Genomic DNA, 25,781 nt, shown 5'->3' with positions numbered 1-25,781 from the left:
TTTATTAATAAGAACTTTTAAGATTCCTGCTACAGGGTGAGGATTGGTCAGATTTCAGTTCTTGAGCTCAGATTGGCTAGATATCGGGTGCTCAGGGATTGGCTGGTTTTCTGCTCAGGGATTATTAGTTCGTTTTCCTGCTCAGGGATTGGCTGGTTTTCTGCTTAGTTGGTCAGAGGCAGATTTGCCTCTGGTTTCAGGGTCAATGTGTGCTTCTTTCACTAGCTCTGGTTTCAGGGTCAAGGTGGGTTTCTTTCACCAGCTCTGGTTTCAGAGCCAGGGTGGGTTTTCTTTGGCTGGCCCTTTTACCCTACAGTGGTGAAGATGTGGAGAAAAGGGACCCCTCGCACACTGCTAGTGTGAACACCAATCTGTGCATCCACAATGGAAGTCAGCGTGGAACTTGTGGGGAAAAGAAACATAGAACTGTCACATGATCCAGCAATGCCACTACTGGGAATGTGTCACAAAAGCAGGAGGGTCAGGACTAGATAGGAAAGCTGGCTGAACAGGAGCCCGGCAGGAAGCTTTCCTCCATGTTCCTGACTTGCTTCCAGGATGGGGCTGGACTGGGATGTGTGACCCAAATCATCTTCTCCTCCAGCTGTTTCTCAAACTCCTCCTCGGGTCTCTCCGGGACCTTCTTCATTTACCCAGAGACGCTCCAGGAGAGAAGTTCTTGGAACCCTTTAGCGAGGGTGGGTGCCAGGCAGAAAGTGCCTCCCGGCACCTCAGTCTCCCGCCTTCGGGAGCCGCACGTGCTCCATCCTGAGGGTCAGCACAGTCCTCCGAGCCCCTGCGGCGAGCTGTCCGCAGCTGCGCAGGCGCGGTCCTCCTAGGAGCCCGCTAGCTACTCAGTCCGCGGACCATTCACTAGCTTACGATGGCTGCGCAGGCGCACTCGGTGCTTCTGGCATCCATCCGCTCAGCCCCGCCCAGGAGCCTGCGGGTTCTTCTCTGCCGGAGCCTTGCGCCCTCTAGCGGACGGCCACCGCGCAGGCGCAGTGGGTGTCCACCAGGTCGCTTAGTCGAGCCATTGGCGTCCTACGGCTCTTGAGAGGACGCCACCGCGCAGGCGCAGTCGGTGATGGTGGGTGGGTGGGGTCTTGCAGCTGCTCAGCCCCGCCCACGGAGCCCGGAAGCCTCCGGTTTGCAGACCCTCGCCGCGCAGGCGCAGTGGGGGGCCGGCGACTCCGGCCCCAGGGTGTCTCTAGCAGGTGGCTGGGGAGGTGCGTTTGTCTTCCTCCGGTGCTGACGGGCCGCGGCGGCGGACCCGGGACTCTGGCGGCAGCACGGAGGCTCAGGCTGTGTCCGAGGGCTCGGGGCCCGGCGCCGCTTGTCCCGGGACGGCCCCTCCGGTGACAGTGCTAGTGATGCGGCAGGACGAGGCCGCCGCGGACGGCGCGCTAAGGCCCGGCCCGGCGGGGAGCGAGGCGGCGGCGGCGGCGGACCCCGAGGACGAGGCAGGGGATGACGACGCCGACCTGCTGGACACATCGGACCCGGCGGGCGGCGGCGAGAGTGCGGCCAGCCCCGAGGAGCTGGAGGACGAGGGTGCCGAGGGCGGCGGCGCGCGGCGCGCAGGCGGGGCTCCAAGACCTGCACCTACGAGGGCTGCCGCGAGACCACCAGCCAGGTGGCCAAGCAGCGCAAGCCCTGGATGTGCAAGAAGCACCGCAACAAGATGTACAAGGACAAGTACAAGAAGAAGAAGAGCGACCAGGCCCAGGGCTCCGGCGGCGCCTCGGCGGCCAGCTCAGGCAACGTCAAGCTGGAGGTAGGCGCCTCGGGCCCCGGGCCAGGGCAGGTGGGTGCAGCCTCATTCTACACCAATGCGGGGGCTCCCCAACCTGCTCCCAAGGTGGGGTGGGCTCATCTTCCACTCGGGTGGTAAGTGAGCAGACAGCGAGAACCTCCGCTGAGATTGGCACTTTGGAGGTGCCTGCCCCACTTGTCAGTAACCCCTTCCTAGGCTCTACCCTGTGGCATCCTGCATGTTTACTTAGTCCATTCTTGGTTGTCTGTAACTTTAGTGCCCCTGTCCTTTGCTTAGCCACCACGTCCCGCCCTCCCCCTGCCCCCCAGAAAGGTTGGATTGTAAGTGGAGTGGTGAGTCACAGAGCACTTTGGGGTTGCTTGGTCTGAATTGCATGGGAAGGTAAAAAGCCAAGTGTGCTCTGCAATTGAGATTCTGCTCCTAGCTGTGTGGACTTGGGCCCGTTACTTACCTCGCTTAAGTCACCTCGCTTAAGTTTCGGCTCCCTTCGTCTGTGGGCCTTACAACAATGCCCAGTCAGTGTTTCTTCAGATTTATTTTGGTTAGGTGAAAATTGTAATTGGAGTGCATTTCAGCTCAAACTCAGCAAAATCCACCTCAATGTTTGAGCTGTTGAAAACAAAAAAGAATCCGCACAAAAAGTAGGAAGACTCCTTACCATAAAAATTCCTTTTGAAAGGGGAATCCTAACATTTGTGGAAGTTTCACCTAGATGACTCAAAATTACTTCTACTACAGGTGTCTTTAATTTTGTGGTATTAACATCCTAAACCCACAAAATGCAAAGTCTGGGGTCAAGTCAGTTGTATATAGCATTCCATGTTCCATGTATTGTGAACATGAACCAAACAGTTCTATAAATAAGAGTAACTCTGGGAAGAGTTAGAAGAAGAAATTGTCTTTGCTGTCTGTGATATTAGAATCTTCTTCTATAGCTTTTAATGCTTGAACACCTAAAACATCTATGTGTGGAAGATTTTTATAACTGAAGTTTGCTAAATATCTCATAATGAAGAGGGAATGGGATATTTTAATAGATAACTCAGGAGTCAGTGGACCAAGTCGAAAACCAAAAGAAAAAAAAAAAGAAAAGAAAGAAAGATAATATCCAAGATAAAGATAACACTACTAAATCCATGTGATGCCTGGCCTCATGGTAAAGCATTTTTGTTTAAGTACAGCAAGTTCTTTGCATGTGCAAGGCCCTAGATTCAACCATTAGTCAAGTTTCTCCCAGTTTTCATTGTCATATTGTGGTTTTATAGACAGCAGAACATTTCACTTAACTTCAGCAACATCCTTTTGTTCGAGGAAAAGCTAAATACTTAGATCCTTTCATATTTGGGAGTGAGCACTGCTAATCTTTGATGGGATTTGATGTCTCGGAAAGGTTGCTGTTGCAGAACTTGCCTGCTTGCTCTGTACTGGTGATTTCATACCTGTGATTTTTAGTCCTTTCCAGCCAGTTTACTCAGAAAGCTGCATAGTTTGCTTCTATACGCAGTATTTTACTGCCTCTCCTTTCATGGGGGTGTGAATCAGGTGTGAATCCAGTATCTCATTAGCGATAGATTGCCTCCAAATTCATTTATATTGTCCAAAAGCAGGCAGACTATTTTTTTTGTTTTCTATTTTTAATTAAAATTTTTTATTCACTTTACATACCAATCAAAGATTCTCCTCTTTCCTCCTCCCACCCCTCCAGCCTCCTCCTCCCAACCCCCCCCCCATTCCTTCCTACAAGCAGGTAAGGCCTCCCATGGGGAGGTGCATTTAGTAGAGGCAGGTCCAAGCCCCTTCCCCTGCCTCAAGGCTGTGCAAGGTGTCCCATCATAGGTAGTGGGCTCCAAAAAGCCAGCTCATGCACCAGGGATGGATTCTGATCCTACTGTCAGGGGGCCCCTTAAGCAGGTCAGCTACACAGGTCTTGCTATGCAGAGGGCCTAGTCTATGCAGGCTCCACAACTGTTGATCTAAAGTTCATGAGATCTCACTAGTTTGGTTTGGTTGTCTCTGTAGGTTTCCCCATCATGATCTTGGTGCAGGCAGACTGTTTTGACTTAGATTGTTCTGTATGAAGAGAATTTGGTTTCACTTGGCATTCTTCTGTAATACTGAAAACAGCTGACAGGTAACTTCCCCTCTGCCCAATATCTTCAATTTAAGACCTTACAGGAGACTAAAGAACCCAGATTGGAAAGCCTGCAGGGAGGAGGAGTTTTACTTTGAATTAATTGCCAGCACTCTGCCTGTGACTTACCAAAAGGCTTTCCTAAAGTTTCTCAGAAACCGAACAAAAGGAGGAAAATCAAAGACATGTTCATTCTCACTGAAATGCCTGCTGTTGGGGATTACGGTACTATGTTAAATGTTCTTTCCCTGATCCCAGGAAAGTACAGACAGCATACTCTCCATTGTCAAACAAAGGACGGGATCTTTTGGGGACCGCCCTGCAAGGCCTACTCTTCTAGAACAAGTGTTAAATCAGAAGAGACTGGTAAGTGTTTTCTCGTCAAGTGGCTGCTGGTTTGCAGTGGAACTGTTTTCCCTTTGGAAGACTTTAAAAGCTGTTCACTGGCCATCAGAACTATGTAGTGCCTCGTCACTGGTCACACTGGAGATGCCCCCGCTCCCCCAGGACTGCAACAGAAGGAACACCTTGAGCAAGATGAGATTTAAAACAGACTCTAAATATATGGAATAGTACTGTAATGGTATTGAGATATAATTACTAATATTTAATAAGGGTCTCTGATATAAAACTGATAGAAAAATGATCAGAAGTCAATCAGGAAAGGAGCACTTGATAAATATTGGAATATTTGGTAATAATTTGAAGGAAAGAAATAATTTAACTCATTTACTATATATTTTTTGGTAGACTACTAAATTTTTTAAAAAATGAATTTGGATTTTTATCTCAAGATTTCACAATGAGGTTTATAATATTGAAGAATCACGAAGAAAAGATTTAAACTTGACAATATAAAAATGTAGACAAGGACAATGCTAAAAATTAAACTACAAAATGACATAGGAAAAAATAGGAGCAACAGATTATAAAAGACTGGGCAGTGTGTTTGATACTTTGTTATAACATCCCGACACTTGAAAGACTCAGGCCAGGGTGTTGCCTTGAGTTCACAGCCATTCTGGCTATAGGGTGAGACCTGACCTCAAACAAACAAACAAACAAACAAAAATATAATTCTGCTAATAATCCTTTTCCCTCTTTTCTCTTTAAGTCATTACTAAGAAGTCCAGAAGTTGTCCAGTTTTTACAGAAACAGCAGCAGCTATTAAATCAACAAGTTTTGGAGCAAAGACAGCAGCAGTCTCCAGGAGCACCAGTGTGAGTGAGGGGCTCGGGAACTGTGTGTGACTTATCTTACTGTAATGGATGAGCGGACTTTTATACCAAAGGTGATGCCCTGATAGTCAGGATTCCATTGGTGGACTCCCGGCACTGGGAGACGGAGCCAACCTGAGCTGAAGTCAGCCTGGGCTACACAGCAAGCTCCTTTCTCAAAAAAAAAAAAAAAAATAGAAGCAGAGAAAGGCTGTTAGAAAAAACATTTTCCTGTAAATGTGCGTGTGCATTGGGGGATAAATAAGTATTGCATTTTTGCATCTAATCCTTTCAGATCACTATGAGTTTGAAAAAAAAAAATCACCTTTATAGTTTTTAATGTTTTTCTTCAGTTGTTCCAATTGAAGCTCGTGAGGCAGTTACTTTCTGTGGAAGTCATGGTTAATGGTAATCTCAATTCATCTAGCACCATGACTCATCAGGAGGCATGGGAAAGGAGCGGTGTGTTTTGGGTTGTCCTAGCGACATTAAACATAGCTAGGCTGGAGTGAGGGGCCAGGAATACCGAATGTTCTTCAGTGTCTGTGATATTCCCACAGCTAAATGTTACCTCGCCATTAATGCGCCTCAGCTGCCGTGAGAGCCTGAGGGCGGAGCACCAAGGCCAGGTTCTTGTAATAACCTTTCTTTATGGTTAAGACAGGAGCTGTGAGAGCTAAGTGTGTTTATACTGTGGAGGAAGCAGTTGCTGATCTCTTCTCATATAAACTAGAGAAGAACCCATTAAAGTGGGCACCTCCGCTGCAGATCATCTCTACTGAAGTTGTGAACAGTTTAGATGTACTCAGCCCACCAAGGCCAGGGCAGAACTGTTGTTCTTCTATTCATTCTTAATGCTCTCCATAAAAGAGATTCTGAAGATAGAGGAACACTCCACATTTCCTCAGTGGTTTTCAAAACTGAACTACTCTAACACTTAGTCCTAACGACTGGTAAAGGAGTCATGGATTATCTGGGTGTTGGTTTTTTGGTTTTGTTTGTATTTTGTTTTGTACTTTCTCCTAAGAAAACTTGAAAAAGGCAAAAAACATAAGATAAAGAATGAAATGTCAAGAGTGTATCCAGGGGTGGGTTAATAATGTGTCTCAAGATGAGCTCTGCAGAAATGTGTTCGTTGCTGGATTCCTAAGTTCTGAAGTGGACATGATGTTAAACTTAAAGCTATTCCAATAAGTACTCAAAGGGCTGGGGATGCAGCTTGGCCTTCAAGCACTTGCCTAGCATGTGCAAGGCCGTTGGTTCAATCCCCCGCATCACCACCACAAAAACACAGGGGAAAGGATGTTTTTCTTCATTCTGTCTTGTGTACTTGTATATCTGGAAAAAAAAAAAAACCTTTTGCCAAAATTATTCATTAAAGTGCAGTTGTTGACCTTTGATTTGTCTGTTGTACTCATTTCTTTAGTTGCTTCACACTGGCTATAGAGGAGATCATTTACTATTTGGTACCGTGCTTACAGTATTGGGAGCTTTATTGTTTCTCTAGACGTCCAGGTCTGTCCATTCTGCAGCCCATGGACCACACGCATCCCAGGACAGCTATGAATCTGCCCAACACAGTTGTAGCGACAGTGTCATATTGCCCTATCAAAGGGTTGCGTATCCTGTCAGAACTCGTTAACTTTTGTAGCAAAATAACCCAGGTTATGCTTCTTCAATTCTAGAGTAAGTAGGAAAATGTGACATTAATAGAGATAAACGAAGGGATTAGATTCATGTTTTAAGAGCTTGGAGATGGTTTAAATACTTGTCATCAAGGGGCTTGGAGTCTTTCTCTAAGGTATTAAGAGTAAAGTAGACTCCCATTCATGAATTTAGATAGGAATTAGGATAATTTCCAATACAACTTAATTATTACCTGTCATATTGGAAATTTTTATCCAGTGTGAGGATAAAGTAAGTTATCCTTAGTAAGGTTTTTGCTTTAGAGTAGATGTGTTGCAGCTCATCCACAGTCCCACATTCTATACACCCATGAGTTTTGGCATGTGGCTATAGCTTCCTCCACCAACAGGTTTTATTTACCTATTCCTCAATGCAGGATTCACTGGCATGAGACTTGTTTTGGCCAGTATAGAGCAGAAGAAATAATGACATGCCAGCCTCTAGACAACTTCTGAAGGTTTTGAATATTTGCATTTATATTTTTAGACTCTTACCCAGTTCCATGGTAACAAGCCCTAACCTGCACAATAAATCTGAGTTAAATCAAAGGTCTGTGGTCTGATCTCTGTTGTACCATCTGACAGCCTGACACATGTCAGTGAGACATCAGCTCTCCATCCCCTATCTCTATCCAGCCTAGGCCAGCTAAGCCTTGCTTAGATGTATGAAACCACCCTGTGGATCTGTCAATGGTAAGCAGTTACTGAAGGCTTAGGATTGAAGGCCATAGGGTTCAGGGTGGTCTAGTCAATATTTATGTTAATGAGTAACTGGTACACTTAGTTGTTATTTTAAAATTAGTGAACTCCAACAGTGAAGACTACATAGTAAGCTCTTACCCCGAAAGAAGTAGATGTGATGATGGATGGGAGCAGGATGCCAGAAGCCTCAAGAAAAGGGAAATGGACCCAGTCCCCATGATCTAGAAAAAGACAATGTATTTTCCTCCAGTGCTTCCAGAATCAGCCCTGCCAGCACCTTGACACTGGCACAGAGAGACTGATTTCAGACTTGTGGCTTTCAGAACTCTGAAATAATACTGTCTTGTGGTATTTTTTTTTTTTTTAACAGCAACAAGGAGGGAGGACTCAACATATCAGGCTCCATGTACAACCTGCCTAGAAATGCTTGGTTTTTCTCTGAGAGAACATTAGCTTGTATACCAAACCACTAAAACACGAGCAAAAAATACTTTTAACTGTAAAAGTGTAGATTACTCAGTCTAAAAGGCATTCCCTAGTATTCTAAAACAGACAGTACTGAGTGTACACTGTGTAGCCTCTGCCCCTTACCAAGGCTTTCTGAACCCCAACCAGCTCACAGTTGTAAAGCTTAGAATCAGTGGGACAACTTGGGCCAGGGGAACCAAGCATCTTGCAAGCTCTTCATAGTCATTTGCAATGTCACAAGCTTCTCTTTGAAAGCATTTTAATTAATTAGGTATTTCATGGCATATGAAAAATACATGATTTTTAGTGAAAGTTTTCCTTACATATCCAGATGTTTTAAGCATCACCTGTTAATGCTCTTAGTATATACGTGTTCCTTGCCGAACATGCATGGTGCTGGCTTGCTAAGGTAGGATGCTCAACTGATGATGTGGGTTAAATTCACTTTTTACTTCACCATACAAAGGGTTTATTTAGTTGTGGCCTGGCAGTAAGCTAGGGAGAAGTTTCAACCACCTCTAAAATTTCTGCAAAGTATCCTTAAAATTACATATATAATGCCAATTATTCCAAGATGTTAAAAAAAGTGCCACCAATGTGGCACTTTTTTTTACAGCATGAAGAATTCTTAAAAATCCTATTTTTCAAATAGGACAGTTTATGATTAAGCATCTTAAGGAGGAACCATAGATCACACATGTAGAATTGTTACCTAAAGCTTAAAAGAAAAAGGAGCCCAAAGGTGTCTCTACAGCAATGTCTATCATAAACCACCAGATGATGGTGTATGGCATTTCAGGACAGAAAGCTAGGCTGCTGGATCAAAGGCATCTCTTGGGTTACCTACCCTTGTATAGTTCAGCTAGTAGGTAAGTAGGTAAGACAATGTGGAATGCACAGTACATTTTGCTTTATTAAATATATACACGGAATATCTGGAACACATTCAGAGTTAAGCAGGAGCTTGACATCCAGCAGCCAATGTTTACAAAATGCTTTTGTTATTGTTCTTTCTGTTGTCATTATGGGGGACAATGAAAAGAGGATTCTAAATGCCAGGGAGCTTGCCACTTTTGCTGACCATACAAAAACGCTCAAGTGTGTATGCTAAAAGGTGGCGGCTTCTTAGTCCTGAAGCAGCTGTTAACATTAGCAACTAGCTGAAACAAACTAACATGTCTTATTTTCCTTAAGACTCACACAAATACCAACTTGGACATGGTGATAACCATCCAGCACCATGTGGGCAGGCCAAACCCATGCAGTTCTGTCTCATGACCCTGCCAAGGGCAACCAGAGCCACGCAGCAAGCAGTATGTGAAGACTTGGCCTGCCCACTTTCCTCTTCAGCCTGTGAAACCACACTACACAGCATAGTTTTGCTTGTCTGTTTCATGGAATGCATGCCAAATGGTCAAAGGAGTCTAAAGTCAAGTATTACATTATTATTTTTTTAGATCTCTTAGCAGCCAAAGGAAAAAACTGATTAAAATGTAACTGTGTTACAGGAGCAGAAGGCTAACATCTCTTTAATGCTAAATTCTCTGATACATATGCACCTGTGTCATGATTCCTTTCTCGGAGAAATCAGGCACACTTTGATATTTTGTCTACTTTCTTAATGTTGCAAGGAAATCCAAGTAGCTTATTTTGTTTTTTAGTTTTGTTTCTAAGCTTCTACTTTGGTTTTGAAACAGAGTCTCACTGTATAGCTTTGACTGTCCTGGAACTCATTATGTAGGCCAGGTTGGCCTTAACTTCACAGAGATCCGCCTGCCTCTGCCTCCTCAGTGCTGAAATTAAAGGTGAGCACCGCCACATCTGGAAGCTTCTACCTCTGAACAGTTTGATAAAGTTACATATTGCCAGAGGATGTTTGACCCTTTGTGAAGAGATCGAAAGGACTGTCAGAAAATCTGGGACAAATACTTTGTGTCCTTGAATGGGCACTCAGAGAAGATCTGCCATACAAATGACTTTTCCAAGGAAGAAGCTGGGAGAATTACCAGAAATATGGGGATGCAAGGAGGCGGGATGGCTAGGAATAAAAGTGGCACTTGCACAAAGATAAATTACCTAATTGTTCCGAAGAGACATAAAATTTCAATATAGTAATAATGGAGAAGTTGGTTACATTTTTTTTTTCAAGCCAAAGAAAATTCACATGTGTGGGTTTTAGAAGTTCTGAGACCTAGTGTCTGCAATGGCTTACTGTTAGATCTGCAGCTCCATGGAGGTGAGGACTATCTCTAATGAACATTTGATTCCGCAGCACCTGACAATGTCCCTGGTACACACAAATCTGCAGGACAAACTTAATGAGTCAACAAGCTTGGACTTTTCTACACTCTAAGTGGGCTCCCGGGCCTTAGTGCGAGACATAAACGAGTATCTTTTGATATGTGTATCATGTATATTCATGATACATGATAGGTGTTATAGATACAGTAGGCATTGTGAGTGTGACTTGTCACATCATATCTATCTTAAATACAATTGAATGGGGAACAACAAATGCATGTGTCTTGATGCTAGGTAGATTGGATTAAACGAAGGAAACTCGGCTTATGGAAACTCCATCCTTACAAGCACAAATGCCATCTTAAAGAATGTGCTTTCCAAAGGGCATGAAGTAAACTTACAAGCAATGCAGTGATCATCGAGAGGCACATACCATGAAATCTGGAGGAAATTTCCCTTTATCATCCAAAGAAGGAAATAACAGGCTCTAATAATACATGCACACTAACATATGCATGTATATACATAAGATATTTCTAAAGATGCTTATTATTCACTACCAGCGTTTCCTCAAAAATGTAGGGCATATGAAACTTTCACACTTCACTTGGGAAGTTATATCCAAGTATTCCATAGCTTTAGAAGAGGCTGCCAGATGTAACCAGCTAATAATTTAATCAACACAGGTACCAGGCTAAGTAATACATAAATATGATCCAAAGATGCCTCTAGATTGCCCCCAAGGCTTTGCTGTTGTTTTAATCATTATAACTGATTGATATTTGTCACCAAGAAGAAGGATGTGGTGAAGGGATGCCCTGCCTTGGAGGCTTCCATATGAGCATGTTGCCACATGATGCTCCTCCCAACCTTCCAGTCGACAGGTCCGTCTCTGCAAAGGGCTGGCACACAGTGTACCCAGGCAGACACAGCCAACCACACGGTCACCTGACAGAACTGCAAGACTGGAACCCGACTTCCAGAGTGGGAGGGGGAGTCCCCTGTGCTCCCGGGACTGAATTCTGGACTAGCCCATCACTGAGGACTGTAGCTCCTCTCGGGCTGTTTCTCCTTCTTCGCCTCTGTTACTGCTAGGCAGTGGCGGCACGACTCTAAGCTGCACCGTCTCTCCCTTTCCAATCACAGTTTCAGTCTGCTTACACGTACCGTTGACGTCAGCACACAGCCCAGCTGTGCGCGTTCCGACTTCAGAGATGAAGTTTCTGAGGTTTACCTAACAGATCACGGAACAGGCTTGATTTTTTTTCTTGCCTTTCACATTGAACATGAGATCTTTTAAACTACGTGGATTTGATTGGGTTTTACTCTAGTGCTCCTAAACCCTGGGCCTTTCCTTAATGTAAGCAGCTTTGTGTTGTCATTAGGGGGCACAACATTCTGCACAGTGACAAGCTGAAGTGGCCTCCGATTCTGACTTCTAACTCTGGCACTGGCCTGGAAAGCACTCTTCTTCAGCCACAGTACTAGCCCCGGGTTAGCTAGGTAGCACGGAACAAATGGTGGTAAAAATGTGAATAATATTATATACATTATATGTATTTACATCTGCATCCAAAACCTTCCATTAGCTGCAGGTGGTCAGGACAGAAGCCACCGCCTGCATCTCTTCTCTTCCGTGGAAACGCAGCTGACGACATGACTGTTAAGACACTGAGGAAATGGGGTTATGTGGGGAGCCCATCTGAGTTAGAACCTTGTCCAACCACTGCAGTGGTCCATGAAGATGAATCTCAATCCAGCAGGGGGTGCTGGTCACATCCTGGCGATGATACTCGGCTCCCCAGCCCTGAAAAGCAAGAAAAGAGCCCAGACTGAACTGTGCCCCTTTGCCAGAGGCCACCAGGCAGAGCGCAGGGGATGCAGGGCCCACAGGCTTCCTGTGAGAAGTGGATGCCTCCATGGGGCAGATACCTCAGGGGGGCCCAGGTCAGTCAGGGCGTTCTCTGTTAGCTCACTTACAGCTAGACACCTAGTTAGTGGTAGTCTGGGATCTGCACATCACATGGGAGGGCTGCCAAGCCATCTCCTCTTTACGAGTAAAGGCGCTTAACATCATATTCCACTCTTCATGTGGAAGCCTGGGTCTGCACAAAACTGCTATTCACTGAAGATCAGAGATTGAATCTGAAAGTTGCAAAGATCAGTAACTCTTGATTTGGGGAATGGAATGTCAGAGCTTAGACCTTATTTCTCTTCTATCCCAGGCTCACTCAGAAACTTCCCATTTATCTCCATTAATAGGAGAGACAGGTATGAAAATGACAGATGGATAGATAGAGATAGATAAATATAGATGATAGAGATAGATAGATAGGTAGATAGATAGATAGATAGATAGATACATAGATAGATACATAGATAGATACATAGATAGATACATAGATAGATAGATAGATTATGGATCTATAGATGGTAGATGTTCATGTTTATCTGTTATTTATCAATAGAAAGTTATTTAATTTGAGGGATTTCAGATTATATTTGTTATTGACAACCATAATTCTCCAGAGTTGTTTAAAAATTTTAGCACAGGCGCTGGAGAGAGGCCCCAGTGGTTAAGAGTACTGGATTCTCTTGCAGAGAACCAGGACTTGGTTCCCAGTACCCACAAAGCAGCTCACAACCACCCATAACTCCAGTTCCAGGGGATCCAGCGCCCTCTTCTGGCTCAGAGGGCCCCGAGGCTCATAGAACAGATACGCATGCAGGCAAACAGTCATACACATAAAGACCGTGTCTTTTTCTTATCAGTATTCAGCTTGACCACACAGCCTGGTCACTCATGATCACCACCCTCTGTGGGTTTGTGGGACCACCCAGCAGTTGCCTGTTCCCCACATCTCCTGCCTTTCTGATTCTTCCATTTCTGATTTTCCCAGAAACCCTCTGACGTTCAACATGGCCTTGTCACCAACAAAGTTTACACGTGAGAACTGCACAATTGAACCACGGAAGTTCTCAGTGAAATCTTATAATATTTTAAGTAAACCATACTCATAGCTCTCCCCAGCTTACACACAGCCAAGAGGCTGTGGGTTAGACATGCCTGCACCTAACTCCTCTACCACCCACGATTTTTGTGGGGGAAAAAAAATGAAACTATCAGAGACATAAAATTTCATCCATACCTGCTCTGAAGACCCACAGAGATTTCCTAGTGAGCACTTACTCAGGGTCCGAGAATCTGAGCTTGCTTTACCCAGCAGGGCTGCATAAAGGGATGATTTGACCACGGGGCGTGGTTACCAGGTGTTTGGAAGGGTCTACACTTGGCTGTGCGGTGTGCTTTGATCTTGTAATGGGGAGGTCTTTTGCCCTGCCCCTTGGCATTGTTATAAAAAGCCCTTTTGAATAAATGAAGCAGCTGTTGGGTAGTGACCCAGGCCCTCCTGAAGCTATCCTGTGTGTCTTTCTTCTTGTTGGTTAGGTCTCTCTACCTGATATTTTCTTATCCCTCTCTCCTCATAAGAACCCTTCAAGGGCTGGAGAGATGGCTCAGCGGTTAAGAGCACTGACTGCTCTTCCAGAGGTCCTGAGTTCAATTCCCAGCAACCACATGGTGGCTCACAACCATCTGTAATGAGATCTGGCGCCCTCTTCTGGCTTGCAGGCAAACATGCTGTATACATAATAAATAAATAAATCTCAAAAAAAAAAAAAAAAAAAACCTTCAAAAAGTGGGAGCTGACCTCCTACAACCTGTACCCACTTTCACAGCAATAGATTATCTATCTGTCTTTCTAAATGTGTAGCATGTCCACTGGTACCACCCATGGGCCTTTATGCTGCCTGGCCTTTCTCAGGCTTGTTTGGTGGCTACTTCTCTCTTCCTTCACTCTAATATTGAGTCTGGGGCTCAGTTCTGGAATCCCAGTCCTCTGTGTTTAAATTCAAACCTGTGGTCCCATCCAAACACATGGAGTTAGATACCATGCAAATAAGGACGTTCCCAATTTACAACTCCAGCTCTGACTGCTCCCTCCAGACTCTTCAGTCTGTCTGTCACCTCAGCATCTTGGTGTGAATGTGACTGGCTGATCTCAACAGTTGCTGTAACTGACAGTGAACACCCAGCCTTATTTGCACACCTTGCTCACCTCCTGCTACCATCCCTCACAAAATACCTGTTCAGACCGGAGCAGCTGCCCTCTGTCAACATTCGGAGGCTCACCTTGCTGACCAGCTGTCATACCTGTTCCCCTTATGGCCTACTTCTGTCCTGGTTCATAGCAAATGAAAACAAAACAAAACCAGGAAAAAGACTTTGCCTTAATTACGCTTATGTAATGCCAAATTGTCTATTTCAGTATGAAGACTCATTTTCCCTACAACTGTTGATATTTGGTTATTCTCTTTTTTATTTTGTCTAATGTAAAGCAACCTAGAAAATTTTGAGTGAGACCAAAATGTCAGAAAAAAAAGATGATTAAAATATTGATATTTATGTGTGCTAAAATGCATCTGTCTGTACTATTTTAATGTCCAAAAATGCTACAAATAGTATTGGACTTCATTTAAACTGGGGTGTAGAAAAGGTGTTCCAGATTATTCCATTACAGACATAAAAATTAATCTTTGTCTCATGAAATTGTTATTTTTATTTTATAATCAATTCTATGCTCAGATGTGTTCCTTGAAACCATATGGCCACTTCAACAACAAATAAAACAAAACAAAAAGTAAAAAAAAAAAAAAAAAGCAGCCAGTGCTCTTAACCCCTGGCCAATCTCTCCAGGCGCCACAATGGCTTTAGCAGCCTCTTCCTTTCCACCTCACTGCGGCACACCTTTTCTCCACTTAGCAGTCACAATGGCCCCTTCAAGACAGACCACCTGGGTGTGGTGATTCATGCCTGCAACCCTAGCAGGGGAGGGAATGAATCGGGAAGCTTCTGAGTCCAAGGCCAGCTTGGGTTACACTGAACGACCGTGTACCCAACCAGACAAAATGACAAGTCAGACCATGAACCCCTCTGTCCGAAGACTCCCAGCACCACAAAGGGCTAAACTCTGCTCAGCTGACAGGAAGTGCTCCCATCTCATTTGCACCCCCTCTCCTCCCTCCTGCACAAGGCTGCAGTCACCCAGCCCTGCTTCCCGCCCCTACCGAGGAGGCTCGTAGTGGCCATGGGCTTCTGAACTTGCTTTTCCCCAGGCCTCTATGGCTTTCCTTGCAGGACCTTCTGGCCTCTGCTGGCACACACCGCTTCCGTGATGCCTCCCGCCTGTAACCTCTCTATCTCCCTTTTATCTGATTCATTCACCTAGTGCTCGCTACCAGTACACTGGTCCCACAAGGCAGAGGCCTGTGAATAACCAACAATGCATCATCCCAAGGCCCGGGGCAGCATCTGGCCCGCCACTGGCGCTGCTCAATGAATAGTTGTTGACTGGCTGCCTGAAGGAGAGCTATGGCCAGTAAAGTCAGAGCTGAAAAAAAAAAAAAAAAACTTTCAAGATGGTCTGCTCCTTCACCTGCAATGATCGCCCCCTGTGTCTAGTCACCTGGAAAATTTTAAACTAATCATTGACAGTTTTTATTTTGTTTAAGTCCTTGCAGGGCTAGCGATGAATCTCAGTGCTCAAGTGATTGCCTAGCCTGGGTTTTTTCCCTCATCATCGCAGGGAGAAGGGAGGAGGGAGGGGGTTCGGGGTAGGGGGTGGGGCCCATAACAGCAGTAGCAGTGTGTTTGCTATGAATTACATTTTGTAGCTCTATAAATTTGTTGCGTACCTAAGAAACATTTAGTTGATGTTGGGAAATGATCACATTTCTATGCTTGTATTACGGTAATTACCTATGAGGTACCCACAGCTCATCCTCATTAAAACACAGGGAAAATAACTGTCCCATTCAAGGGCTAGTTCACTAACGGTGAGTTAATGCCCCCTGCTGGCTCCAAAGTGACAGTGTACTGGAAATTTTCCAGGGGGCTCTTTCCTTTGATGAATAAAGCTGGTTTGTCCTCATAAGAGGTTCCTTTAAAAAGACTTTTTTACCCCCTTTGGATTTTCAAGACAAGCTTTCTCTGTATAACAGCTCTGGCTGTTCTGGAACTCACTTTCTAGACCAAGCTGGCCTCAAACTCACAGTCCAAGTGCTGGGACTAAAGGCATGCACCACCACCACCTGGCTATCAGTAACTAACTTTAAAAGGATAATAAAACTTATTTTAAGGCTGGGACTGTAGCTCAGTAGAGTAGCCCTGGGTTCCATTCCCAGGACTGCTTTTAAAAGGCAAATGTGGCCTGGAGAGATGGCTTAGTGGCTAAGAGCACTGGCTGCTCTTGCTGAGGACCTGGGTTCAATTCCCAGTGCCCACAAGACAGTTCACAACCACCTATAACTCCAGTTCAGGGGGGTCTGAGGCCCTCTTCTGGCCTTCTTGGGTACTGCATGCATGTGGTGCACAGACATTCATGCAAGTAAAACACCCAGACACATAAAATAAAAATAAATTAAAAAGGCAGCCGAGCTCCTTCCCTAGATGGGGTATGTGCCACTGTGAAAACTGCTATATACACCACATAGTCTGATGAACAAGTCTAGGTTCTTAAATATCTGAAGGATTTCCTGAATTATTCACCTCTGCCTTAATGTTTCTATCCCACTTGGTTCGTACCGACACCGAGCACTGCTGTCTTGGAGTAGAGACAGTTCTCTTTGTATTTTATCTATAAATTTATCCCCTCCATCTGTCTGTCAGCTTTCCCAGCTGAGAGGAAGACCTTCCTCATTGACTGGGTGATGACAGTGCCCCGAAAGTAGGGATGGGGAAATCTCGGCAGCATTCTATCCTGCCCATCACTACCATCCTTGGATCTTCACATCCAAACCGTCACACTGCTACTTAAGTTGAGGTTTCTTCCTAAAGTGCAAAATTTTCAGATAATTGCGAAATAAGTCAGTATACTTCCACTTTCCTATGAACTGTTAATAACATTTCCCCAAAAGGGTCGTTATTGCTTGCTGTAGAATGCAGGGGAGGGTGGGTCTCTGAGTTTCTAGCTAACCTGGTCTATAAAGTGAGTTCCAGGGCAGTCAGAACTATCCTGGAATATTTTGTTTTGCCTGTATGTATGTATGTATGTATGTATGTATGTATGTATGTATGTATACCATGTGTGTGCAGTGCCCATAGAGGCCAGAAGAGGGCATCAGATTCTCCAGAACCAGTTCATTGCAGATGGTTGTGAGCTGTCTCTGCAGCCCTCAGAGTTGAACTTTGTAATGGATTTGTAGGAAAAGTCCAAGAAAACAAGTGGGTATTTGGGGCATGATACAGAACTGATATATATATATCAAGAGAGACAGAGAGAGATGAGAGATGAGAGACAGATGAGAGACAGAGAGAAACAGAGACAGAGACAGAGCAAGTGTGTCAATATTCTAGTATGGAGCAGGAAAGTTCATGAATCCCTCACTCATAACTGAAGACACTTGATGGCTTTTAGGGGGAGTCAGTTATCTTTAAGGCTGAGGCCCCTGGTGGATTGACCTCAACCACACTATTTCCTTTGGGTGGTCCCATACCAAGGAATATATGGGCAGCAGAAGTTGGACTAGATAATTAAAAAAAAAAAAAAAAGAGGCCAAGAATCAATACTTTTTTTTTTTTTAGAAGAAAAAATCAAAGTTGTTATCCACCTAAGTTGGCTGAGCAAATGCCACGTCCAGCTGAGACCATTTTGAGCTTTCTTCCCACTTTCCACTTTATAATCCCAAGGCCGGCATCCTTACCTTCACAAAACTCATCCGAATCGTGCACATCTTCGTTAGCTCGTACACAACTTCGAAGCCGTGGTGCACGGACTGGGCGAGCAGCTGGGCGAAGAGCTGGTTGTTGAAGACCTTGAGGCTGCAGCCGCTGGGGATCTTGCAGACCGTGGCAGGGTGAAAGCCGTGCTGATAGTTGCAGTTCCGGCTCTGAACAAAGATGCTGCTGTCGCTCACACACTCGGCGTACACCTCGCCCCCGACGTAGTACAGATGCACGCCTGTGGACACAGAAACCACACTCTTTCCGATCCGCTCCCTTCTCAGTGACTCCTAGCACCCCCTGCAGTCAGGTGGGCCCCAAATACCCACTTGTTTCCTTGGACTTTTCCTATAAATCCATTAAAAAGTTCAACTCTGAGGGCTGCAGAGACAGCTCACAACCATCTGCAATGAACTGGTTCTGGAGAGTCTGACGCCCTCTTCTGGCCTCTATGGGCACTGCACACACATGGTATGTATCCATACATACAGACAGACAAAACACCCATACACATAAAATAAAGAAAAACACTTTTTAATTTACTTTTATTTGATGTTCATTGGTGTTTTGCCTGCATGTATGTCTGTGTGAGGGTGTCAGAGGCCCTGGAACTGGAGTTACAGATAAGTGTGAGCTGCCATGTGGCTGCTGGGAATTGAACTTAGGTCCTCTAGAAGATCAGTGAATGCTGTTATCCACTGAGCCATCTCTCCAGCCCCAAGAAAAAGAATTTGAAGCCCAACCCACATAAATGGACATTCTCAAAGATGAGTCCGTTGTCTCTCACTTATTCTCACACCACTTTTGATCTCACTCACTTCAAAAATTCAGGGGTGGTGCACGATCCACTCGAGAGCATATTTTGATTCACACCTCAATGATTCAAAAGTAAAGTACACAGAGAACCCTGTCAAAACAAAAAAAAAAAAGTGTCCATGACCCTAGACAAAAGAAACACATCATGCAAAACAAAACCCCACGAAGTCCTTCACACCCACATATAAACAAAAAGCTATCACAGGAAGCCCAGCTAACACCATGCAAATGCTACTGAAATCCACACACTAAACCTACTCCAGAACTTGAATCTTACTAACAGTTATAAGTCTATGTCTTCGAAGCCCAGTGTGGCGGCACACCCCTTCAATCCCAGCACTCGGGAAGCAGAGGCAGGTGAGTTTGAGACCAGCCTAGCCTACATAGTGTTCAGGCTAGCCAGGGCTGCACAGTGAGACCCTGACTCAAAACTAAAATACTTCAGCTCAGGGCTGTCACTCAATCCTAGAAACCACACACATGCTCCTGAGAACAGGAACGTTCCAACCACACTTCCACACACACAGTCACATAAAAACACAAGCAACATGCAGCTTATCTCAATTTATCTAACATTCCTGGAGTTACATTTCAAAAGGGACATCCTCGATAAATAGAGCGCGGTACAGACACACAATGGAATTTTGTTCAGCTGTAAAGCGTGAAATTATAAAATGGATGGAACTGGAGATGACTAGAAATAGGCCAGACTCAAACAAAATCCACCGACCACCACCACCACCATCCATCACCACCACTCCTTACACACACACACCACACCACACACACACACACACACACACACACACACACACACACACCCCGCCCTGTCCCTCTCCTGACACCCACAATTCAGGCACTGGTGACCATGAGGAAATGGAAGGATGGCTCTGACCCGCTGAAACAGGGGACTGCCCTGGACTCCCACCGAGCAAAGCTAGTGCTGCCCGCCTTGGCCACGCCTGTGCACAGGGGGTTGGGGGTGGCTGACAGCGAGGGGACATTCCGTGGTACAGCTGAGCTCAAAGCAGTCCCTGCAGCCCTGTCCAGAGCTCCGGACACTCTTGACAATTAGCCAACCTTTAAAAGCTCTGCAGAAGAGAAGGCAATGGAGGCCAGGGCAAAGTCAAGTGCAAGCTCCCGGGGGAGGGGGGCTGTGTCCACGGGTGAGGACTTACTTCACAGGGCAGTGGAGAGCCAGCAGGGGGCTCTGAGCTCTGCCTTGTACATGGCACTTCCCCGGGTGTCCCCTGCACTATGGAGCCTCTCTGCCTGTTGACAGTTCCTCTTCAGTGTATGCTATCTGCCACCGCAGAAGGGGGCTACAGAGGTCCACTTGCACCTTGACCCCACAGACCTGAAAGCTGGTGGTCACAGCCAGGTGTGTATGGGTGTGTGTGTGGGGGGTGGCTACTGCAGGCTTAGTGGGTATTCTAACTGAATGACCTTCAAGCACATAATCCTTCCGGAACCTATTGCATATGATAGCTAAGATTTTTGTCATCTGAGCCTGGCTCTGTTTGTATTTAGGGGGTGGTTCTTGTCCACGGAAAAGCCTTATCTGCAAACCCGGCACAAGTTGGCAGAGGAGAGAATGGGAAGGTGAGTCCCTTGAGGAAGAAGCCGAGCCCAAGGTTGAACATGTGAGCCTGCACTGAATGTCACGTGAGGACAGAATGCTCAGCCAGTAGCAGGCTGGCCTCTGACTAGAGACCACAGCATCTCCAGAAGGAGTCATGGACTCATGGGATTTCATGTGGCTCATCATGGAGGCCAATATAGTAGCAGGCTTTGAAGCCTACGTCTGTGTCAAGATCACCTCAGGGCAGATCTGTTCTCAAGGTGGAGCCTGCACAGGAGTCACTTGGTGGGACCGAGGGGCTTTCAAACACACGGTTCACTCAGCCACAGCCTAATGAAGGGAGCGTTTTATATTTCGGTAGGGATTAACCCTGTCCTGCTTCCCCCTGGGGAACCAGTGCTGGCATCACAGGCCTGTGTCAACACATCTGGCCCTTTATTATGTCTTGTCCTCACAGCACTCTCCCATGCCACCCTGAAGACGGTCTACTGATTTTAGAGGCAGAGAGAACACGTCCCTCTCCCGTGGTGACACCATGCTTCGGGGTCTTCCCGCGGGCTACAGGGCCAACGCTGATTTCTAACCCAGCATTTGAGCTCAGAAGCAGAATTGGAGACTTGCTGCCTTGGCTCTCACCCTTTCCAATGTGCCTCCTGGTGTTTTCTATGGTTGAGTTTCTGTTCACGTTTGAAAGTAGCCCGAGACAGAACCTATTCCTGTTATTGGAAGGGTCGGTGAAGCCATCGATGAGAACGCTCCGGGAGGACGCCTGGAAAGTCTCTCCAACCCGGTTGTTGAGTTCATAGTAGGCAACAGAGCACCAATGCTGGGGTTCCTCGTAGCAAACCGGCCGGAAGTCTGAAAGAAAACAAGAGAAAAGGTGTGGAGGGGCCCCCAAACAGTTTGACCACACAGCCACCATGACAGGCTTAGGGGCCCAGACACAGCTTCTGTGACAGGTTTACTGGCAGGCAGCACCCAGATCCAGGAAAAGCCATAAGCTGACACTACCCCGGGATCCACCCAGGGATGGGAAAGTACCTAACATCCCAAAGAGTCCAACCATTAGATAAGGTGGCAGGATGTTCCTGAGTCTAGCACACACCTGTTTTTGTTTTACAGATACCCCTAGACAAATGTCAGCCAATCAGGGTCCTGAACCCTGAAAATCCCCTCACTCCAACCTCTGCTATGATAAAAACCCTACCCTGCCTGGGCTCAGGGCTCTCTGCTCTCATCACTGTGTTGGACAGACAGAGAGACCAAGCTCGGAGCTTGAAAATAAAGGTTCTTTGCTTTTATATGCAGGATTCGGTCTCCATGGTGGTCTTTTGAGGGTCCCTGCAATATGCCTTTGGACATAACAAAGGCACCATATCACTGTCACCTTTGGGCTCTCAAGCTCATGATTCTAACAGGAAGCAGAGATGAACACTTTAAACCAGAAAGTTGGCCGTAGGACCGAGTACGCCTTCCTCTGTAATCCTTCAAACACGCGTGTTTGACGGAAGCTGTTTGGACCCAGCTCATTAGTTTATTGTACCCATGAGTCTAAGGCCGTGGTCCTTGTTAATTTTCCACAAGTGTTTACAGATGTAGTGTAATGAGGGGCCAGGGAAAAGGCAGCATGGACAGACTGATGTAAAATGTTGCCAGTCCCAGAGTAAACACAGCCAGGAGCTAGGTGGCAGGCCACCTCATCTTTGCCAGAGAAGAACAGTATCCTGTTGTTACAGAACTGAACCGAATCCCTATGTCAAAAGGTGTAATTCTACAATAATGATTTTTTAAAAAAACACCAATAGTTTGGATATGATAACAAACCAAATGGAAAGCACTGAATAAATTCTATTGAAGAAAAAAAATCTATATAGACAGGCTCACATTCTCCTCTATGAAACACACAGATATCTATTTACATATGATATAAATATGATATATGTATTTTAAGGAGAGATGGCTTCTCAGCTTTTCTAGGGTCTGTCCGTAGATGGGAGGAGGTCAAAGGGTAACTGGGCAGAATGCAGTCAGTACAGGCAATCTTTTATAGCACGTGTGTGTGTTGGGCAAATATGTATCTTATAATTATCCTGTCCTTTAACCACTGGCCCTAATACTAAGTTTCAAACACATGCAGGGGAATTCTCTATGCAATAAGTAATGCATGAGCAGGCATTTCAGGCTCTCTGCTGGAGACAGAGGAAAGCAATGACGTAATACAAGGTGATACATGTGAACATGGGTGTGTAAGGATCTTGTTAAGGTATGACACTGAGGATATCTCTTCTCATCTTACCACATCTTATATGTTCTTTGAGAGTAAAGACAATTTTTGTTAATCTCTTCTTTCTCAGCAACCTAGGGCAAGGCTTTATTATTTGTTTACTTAGTGAGACTTAATAAATATGCATTAAGTAAGAGGACTTATGAACAAGAGGGAGGCAGATTGTAACTGTGCGTTCCAGCTGTATTTATGCAGATATTATTAGCCTCACACTTAAGAGGGTCCCATATATCTCTCCTTCATGTCTCTCTCTTTGACCAACTTCACAGCCGTCACAGCCCACACATCATGGAGACGCACTAGGGTGTCCCTCCCTCTTGCATATGTCTGAATCCAGCATGAAGCTCCCGGGGGAGCACTACCTTCTGCTGCTGTCTTGGCTTCAGAGGAGAGAGAATGTACCAGCTGGTGTTGGGGCCTAGCTCTGCAGGTCACCGAGGTCACATACATGACGTTTGGAGCAAAAGACCTGCCTTTTGGTTGTCCAAAGAGGCAAGCAAACAAAAGCCTAACCTTGGTCCCCTTATGCCTGCTCTCTGGCCAAATCTCATTTATCTATGTAGTTAGTTGGTTATTATTGTGTCTGCATGATATGTGTTTGGAGGTCAGGGGACAATTTTGTGGAGTCCTTTGTCTCTTTCTCCCTGTCCAGAAGTTCTGGGGATGTGACTCAGGTTGGCAGGCTTATGTAGCAGTGCCTATGTAGACCTGCTGAGCTGTCTAGCCTGTCCTTGCTTTTAGTATTTAAATTTTTAATTTGTCATCCATCAATATGTCAATCTTACGTCTACATTCAGCAAAGCGGCATATGCCTGTAACTCCAGCATTGGGACAGCAGCAAGAGAATGGTGGGTTTGGGACTAGCCTATGCTAAAAGCAGACCATGTTTCAAAACAAACAATAATCTTACATGCTGTAAATTTCCAGGGATGGTGCTAAGTTCTATTTAGTTTCTGAAAGAGGACTGGATTCAAAAATATGTATCTCCAGTTCTACTCCAAAATGGGTCCGATCCTGGTCATTCTGGAGGGTGGTGGGTTAGATGGCCCAGGCCCACAGATGTCCCTGTAAACCCAAAGGCACCATAGACATGCTAGATGCAACAACCACACTTAATGATCATCCACCTGGATCCCATTTCCCACAGACTGACCTGAATGTTGAAACGGACTGTCTGACTCAGAAGGACTTCCTGGGGAGTGTGGGTAAGTGGTTGGGCACGGAGACTGCGGGAACCCATGGCCTGGAGAGGAGGGTGGTGCAGGACAGAGAGACTGCTGGAAAGAGTCTGGGTAGGTGGCGTTGTGCGGCATGAGGGGCTCACTGTGCAGGGAGGCACTTCGGAACTTGGCCAGGAGGCTGAGCTGGGGGTTGTACTCGCTGTGTCTTGGTACCAGCACCGGAGGCAGAACTGGGAACAAAGAGAGAGAGACAGGGCACCCTGAGCTTGGCCCATCAGGATGGAGTGGGGCAGCAAATGCTTTCCCTTGGCCATTTGTGATGTTTTCTTTTTCTTTTTTTTTTTTTTTTTTTTTTTTTGGTTTTTCGAGACAGGGTTTCTCTGTGTAGCTTTGCGCCTTTCCTGGAACTCGCTTTGGAGACCAGGCTGGCCTCGAACTCACAGAGATCCGCCTGCCTCTGCCTCCCGAGTGCTGGGATTAAAGGCGTGCGCCACCACCGCCCGGCATGTGATGTTTTCTTCCACCAGCCATATCTCCACACATGGTGCTCATGGGAAACTCTGCATGGGGGTCCCATCTCTATCCAGGAGCATGTGAGCTACACTCAGTCACCAGCCCTCCTTCTTGCCACATGCATCTTAAGCAGACCGTCACAGTTGGGGACCAAGTTCAAGAGGCTTCCAGGCATGCCCCCCTTGGTAATGGCCTCATGTTGGCTTTATGGAAACCCATCTGCTTGTAGCCTTCTTCAACTCTGCCAATAAAGTCCTCTTTAAAAGAGACATAGTTAGTTCCAAATGCTTGCAACCAAAGCCCAGGTGAAGCCCAGAATATTTTCCATTAGAGACCACATTGAATTATTTAGATGATCAGCCTCAATTTCAGGCTCTGTGCTGCTGATGAAATATTCTATGTCTTTACCACAATGATCTAAAAGCAAATGACCAAAAGCTATCAAGTAAAATACAAGTGATAAGCAAAGAAACGAAGTAAAAGATCAGAGGCAGCATGAAAAAATTCTACCAGTTAAATCTGCTCGGGTTAGTGGGTCCCTTCTGGCCTCCCCCATCTCCCCAGTACTGGAGATGGAACCCACAGGCTGCACACAGGTTAAGCAAGCGCTCTACCACGGAGCCCTCTTCTCCTTTAAGAAGGGGTCTCACTCATTTCCCCAGGCTGGCCTTCAACCTAGTGTGTATCCTAGGCAGGCACTGAGCTTCCATCCTCTTGCCTTGGCCCCCAAGTAGGTCAGGTTACAGCCCTGTGCCAGCCTGGGTTCCACTCTTTAAAATGAACACGAGTGGCAGCTGCTTATGGAGCTGCCTGCCTTTCTGAACTACTCAGAAAAGTGCAGCTTTTCTGTTTCCTTTCTGGACCCCAAGGGCAGGGCTTCTCTCTCTTGCTTTCTACCTCCCCGCTCTCTGCAGCTGCCAAAACTGACGGACTACCTACTCCGCTGCTTGTCACTCAGACTTGGTCTAAGACAACTGGCCTTGAGATTTCTTCCAAGTCCCTTCCTAAATTATTTTTATTAATTAGATCAGGAACCCCAAAGAAGGAACCTCAGTTTTCCTGGTAACATGTGAGAACCAGGCAGGATCCTGAATATGCTGAGGGCGGAGTTGGGACCATAGCAACAACTTGAGGTTTCAGTGGACTGTCCAAATGGCTAAGATGTAAGTGCCACCATGGTACCCTTGGGGCTATCATGCCGGCTGCTCATTGTCATGGTTCACAGCTTTGCTGCTGTGTAGACGCACTCTTCTCCCTTAGAAGCTTAATAGCACCTTCAGATACTGAGAACCAGCCCCCAGGAAAGAGGCTTCCAGGCCAGTTCCAGCTCAATTCCTATAAGGAAAATCACACTTCATTCTATTAAAAAGGTGTTAGGAGTGGAAATAAAAAGAAAAAAAAAT

The 25,781-nt window shown here is 45.8% G+C and overlaps 2 protein-coding genes across 2 annotated transcripts in view; one reads left to right on the top strand and one right to left on the bottom strand.

The window, feature by feature from the left end:
- The first annotated feature begins 1,118 nt into the window (after positions 1 to 1,118).
- On the top strand, positions 1,119 to 6,526 carry LOC114695874 (regulatory factor X associated protein). The gene is given in 4 exon segments (XM_028873369.1): positions 1,119 to 1,571; positions 1,574 to 1,777; positions 4,167 to 4,274; positions 5,023 to 6,526. Coding segments are annotated over 4 exon segments (621 nt in total). The 5' UTR covers positions 1,119 to 1,373; the 3' UTR covers positions 5,134 to 6,526.
- Positions 6,527 to 11,481: 4,955 nt separating this feature from the next.
- Positions 11,482 to 25,781, bottom strand: part of Smad9 (SMAD family member 9) — a 46,423-nt gene continuing 32,123 nt past the window's right edge. Inside the window, exons 3-6 of the mRNA XM_028873368.2 lie at positions 23,838 to 24,095; positions 21,037 to 21,258; positions 17,984 to 18,240; positions 11,482 to 12,029 (exon numbers count right to left, since the gene is read on the bottom strand). Of these exons, the coding sequence (XP_028729201.1) occupies positions 11,886 to 12,029; positions 17,984 to 18,240; positions 21,037 to 21,258; positions 23,838 to 24,095 (881 nt within the window). The 3' untranslated portion in view covers positions 11,482 to 11,885. The remainder of the gene's footprint in view (positions 12,030 to 17,983; positions 18,241 to 21,036; positions 21,259 to 23,837; positions 24,096 to 25,781) is intronic.

This window comes from Peromyscus leucopus, chromosome 6, assembly GCF_004664715.2.
Source record: "Peromyscus leucopus breed LL Stock chromosome 6, UCI_PerLeu_2.1, whole genome shotgun sequence".
Lineage (NCBI taxonomy): Eukaryota > Metazoa > Chordata > Mammalia > Rodentia > Cricetidae > Peromyscus > Peromyscus leucopus.
This window is presented reverse-complemented; position numbering and strand designations above follow the sequence as displayed.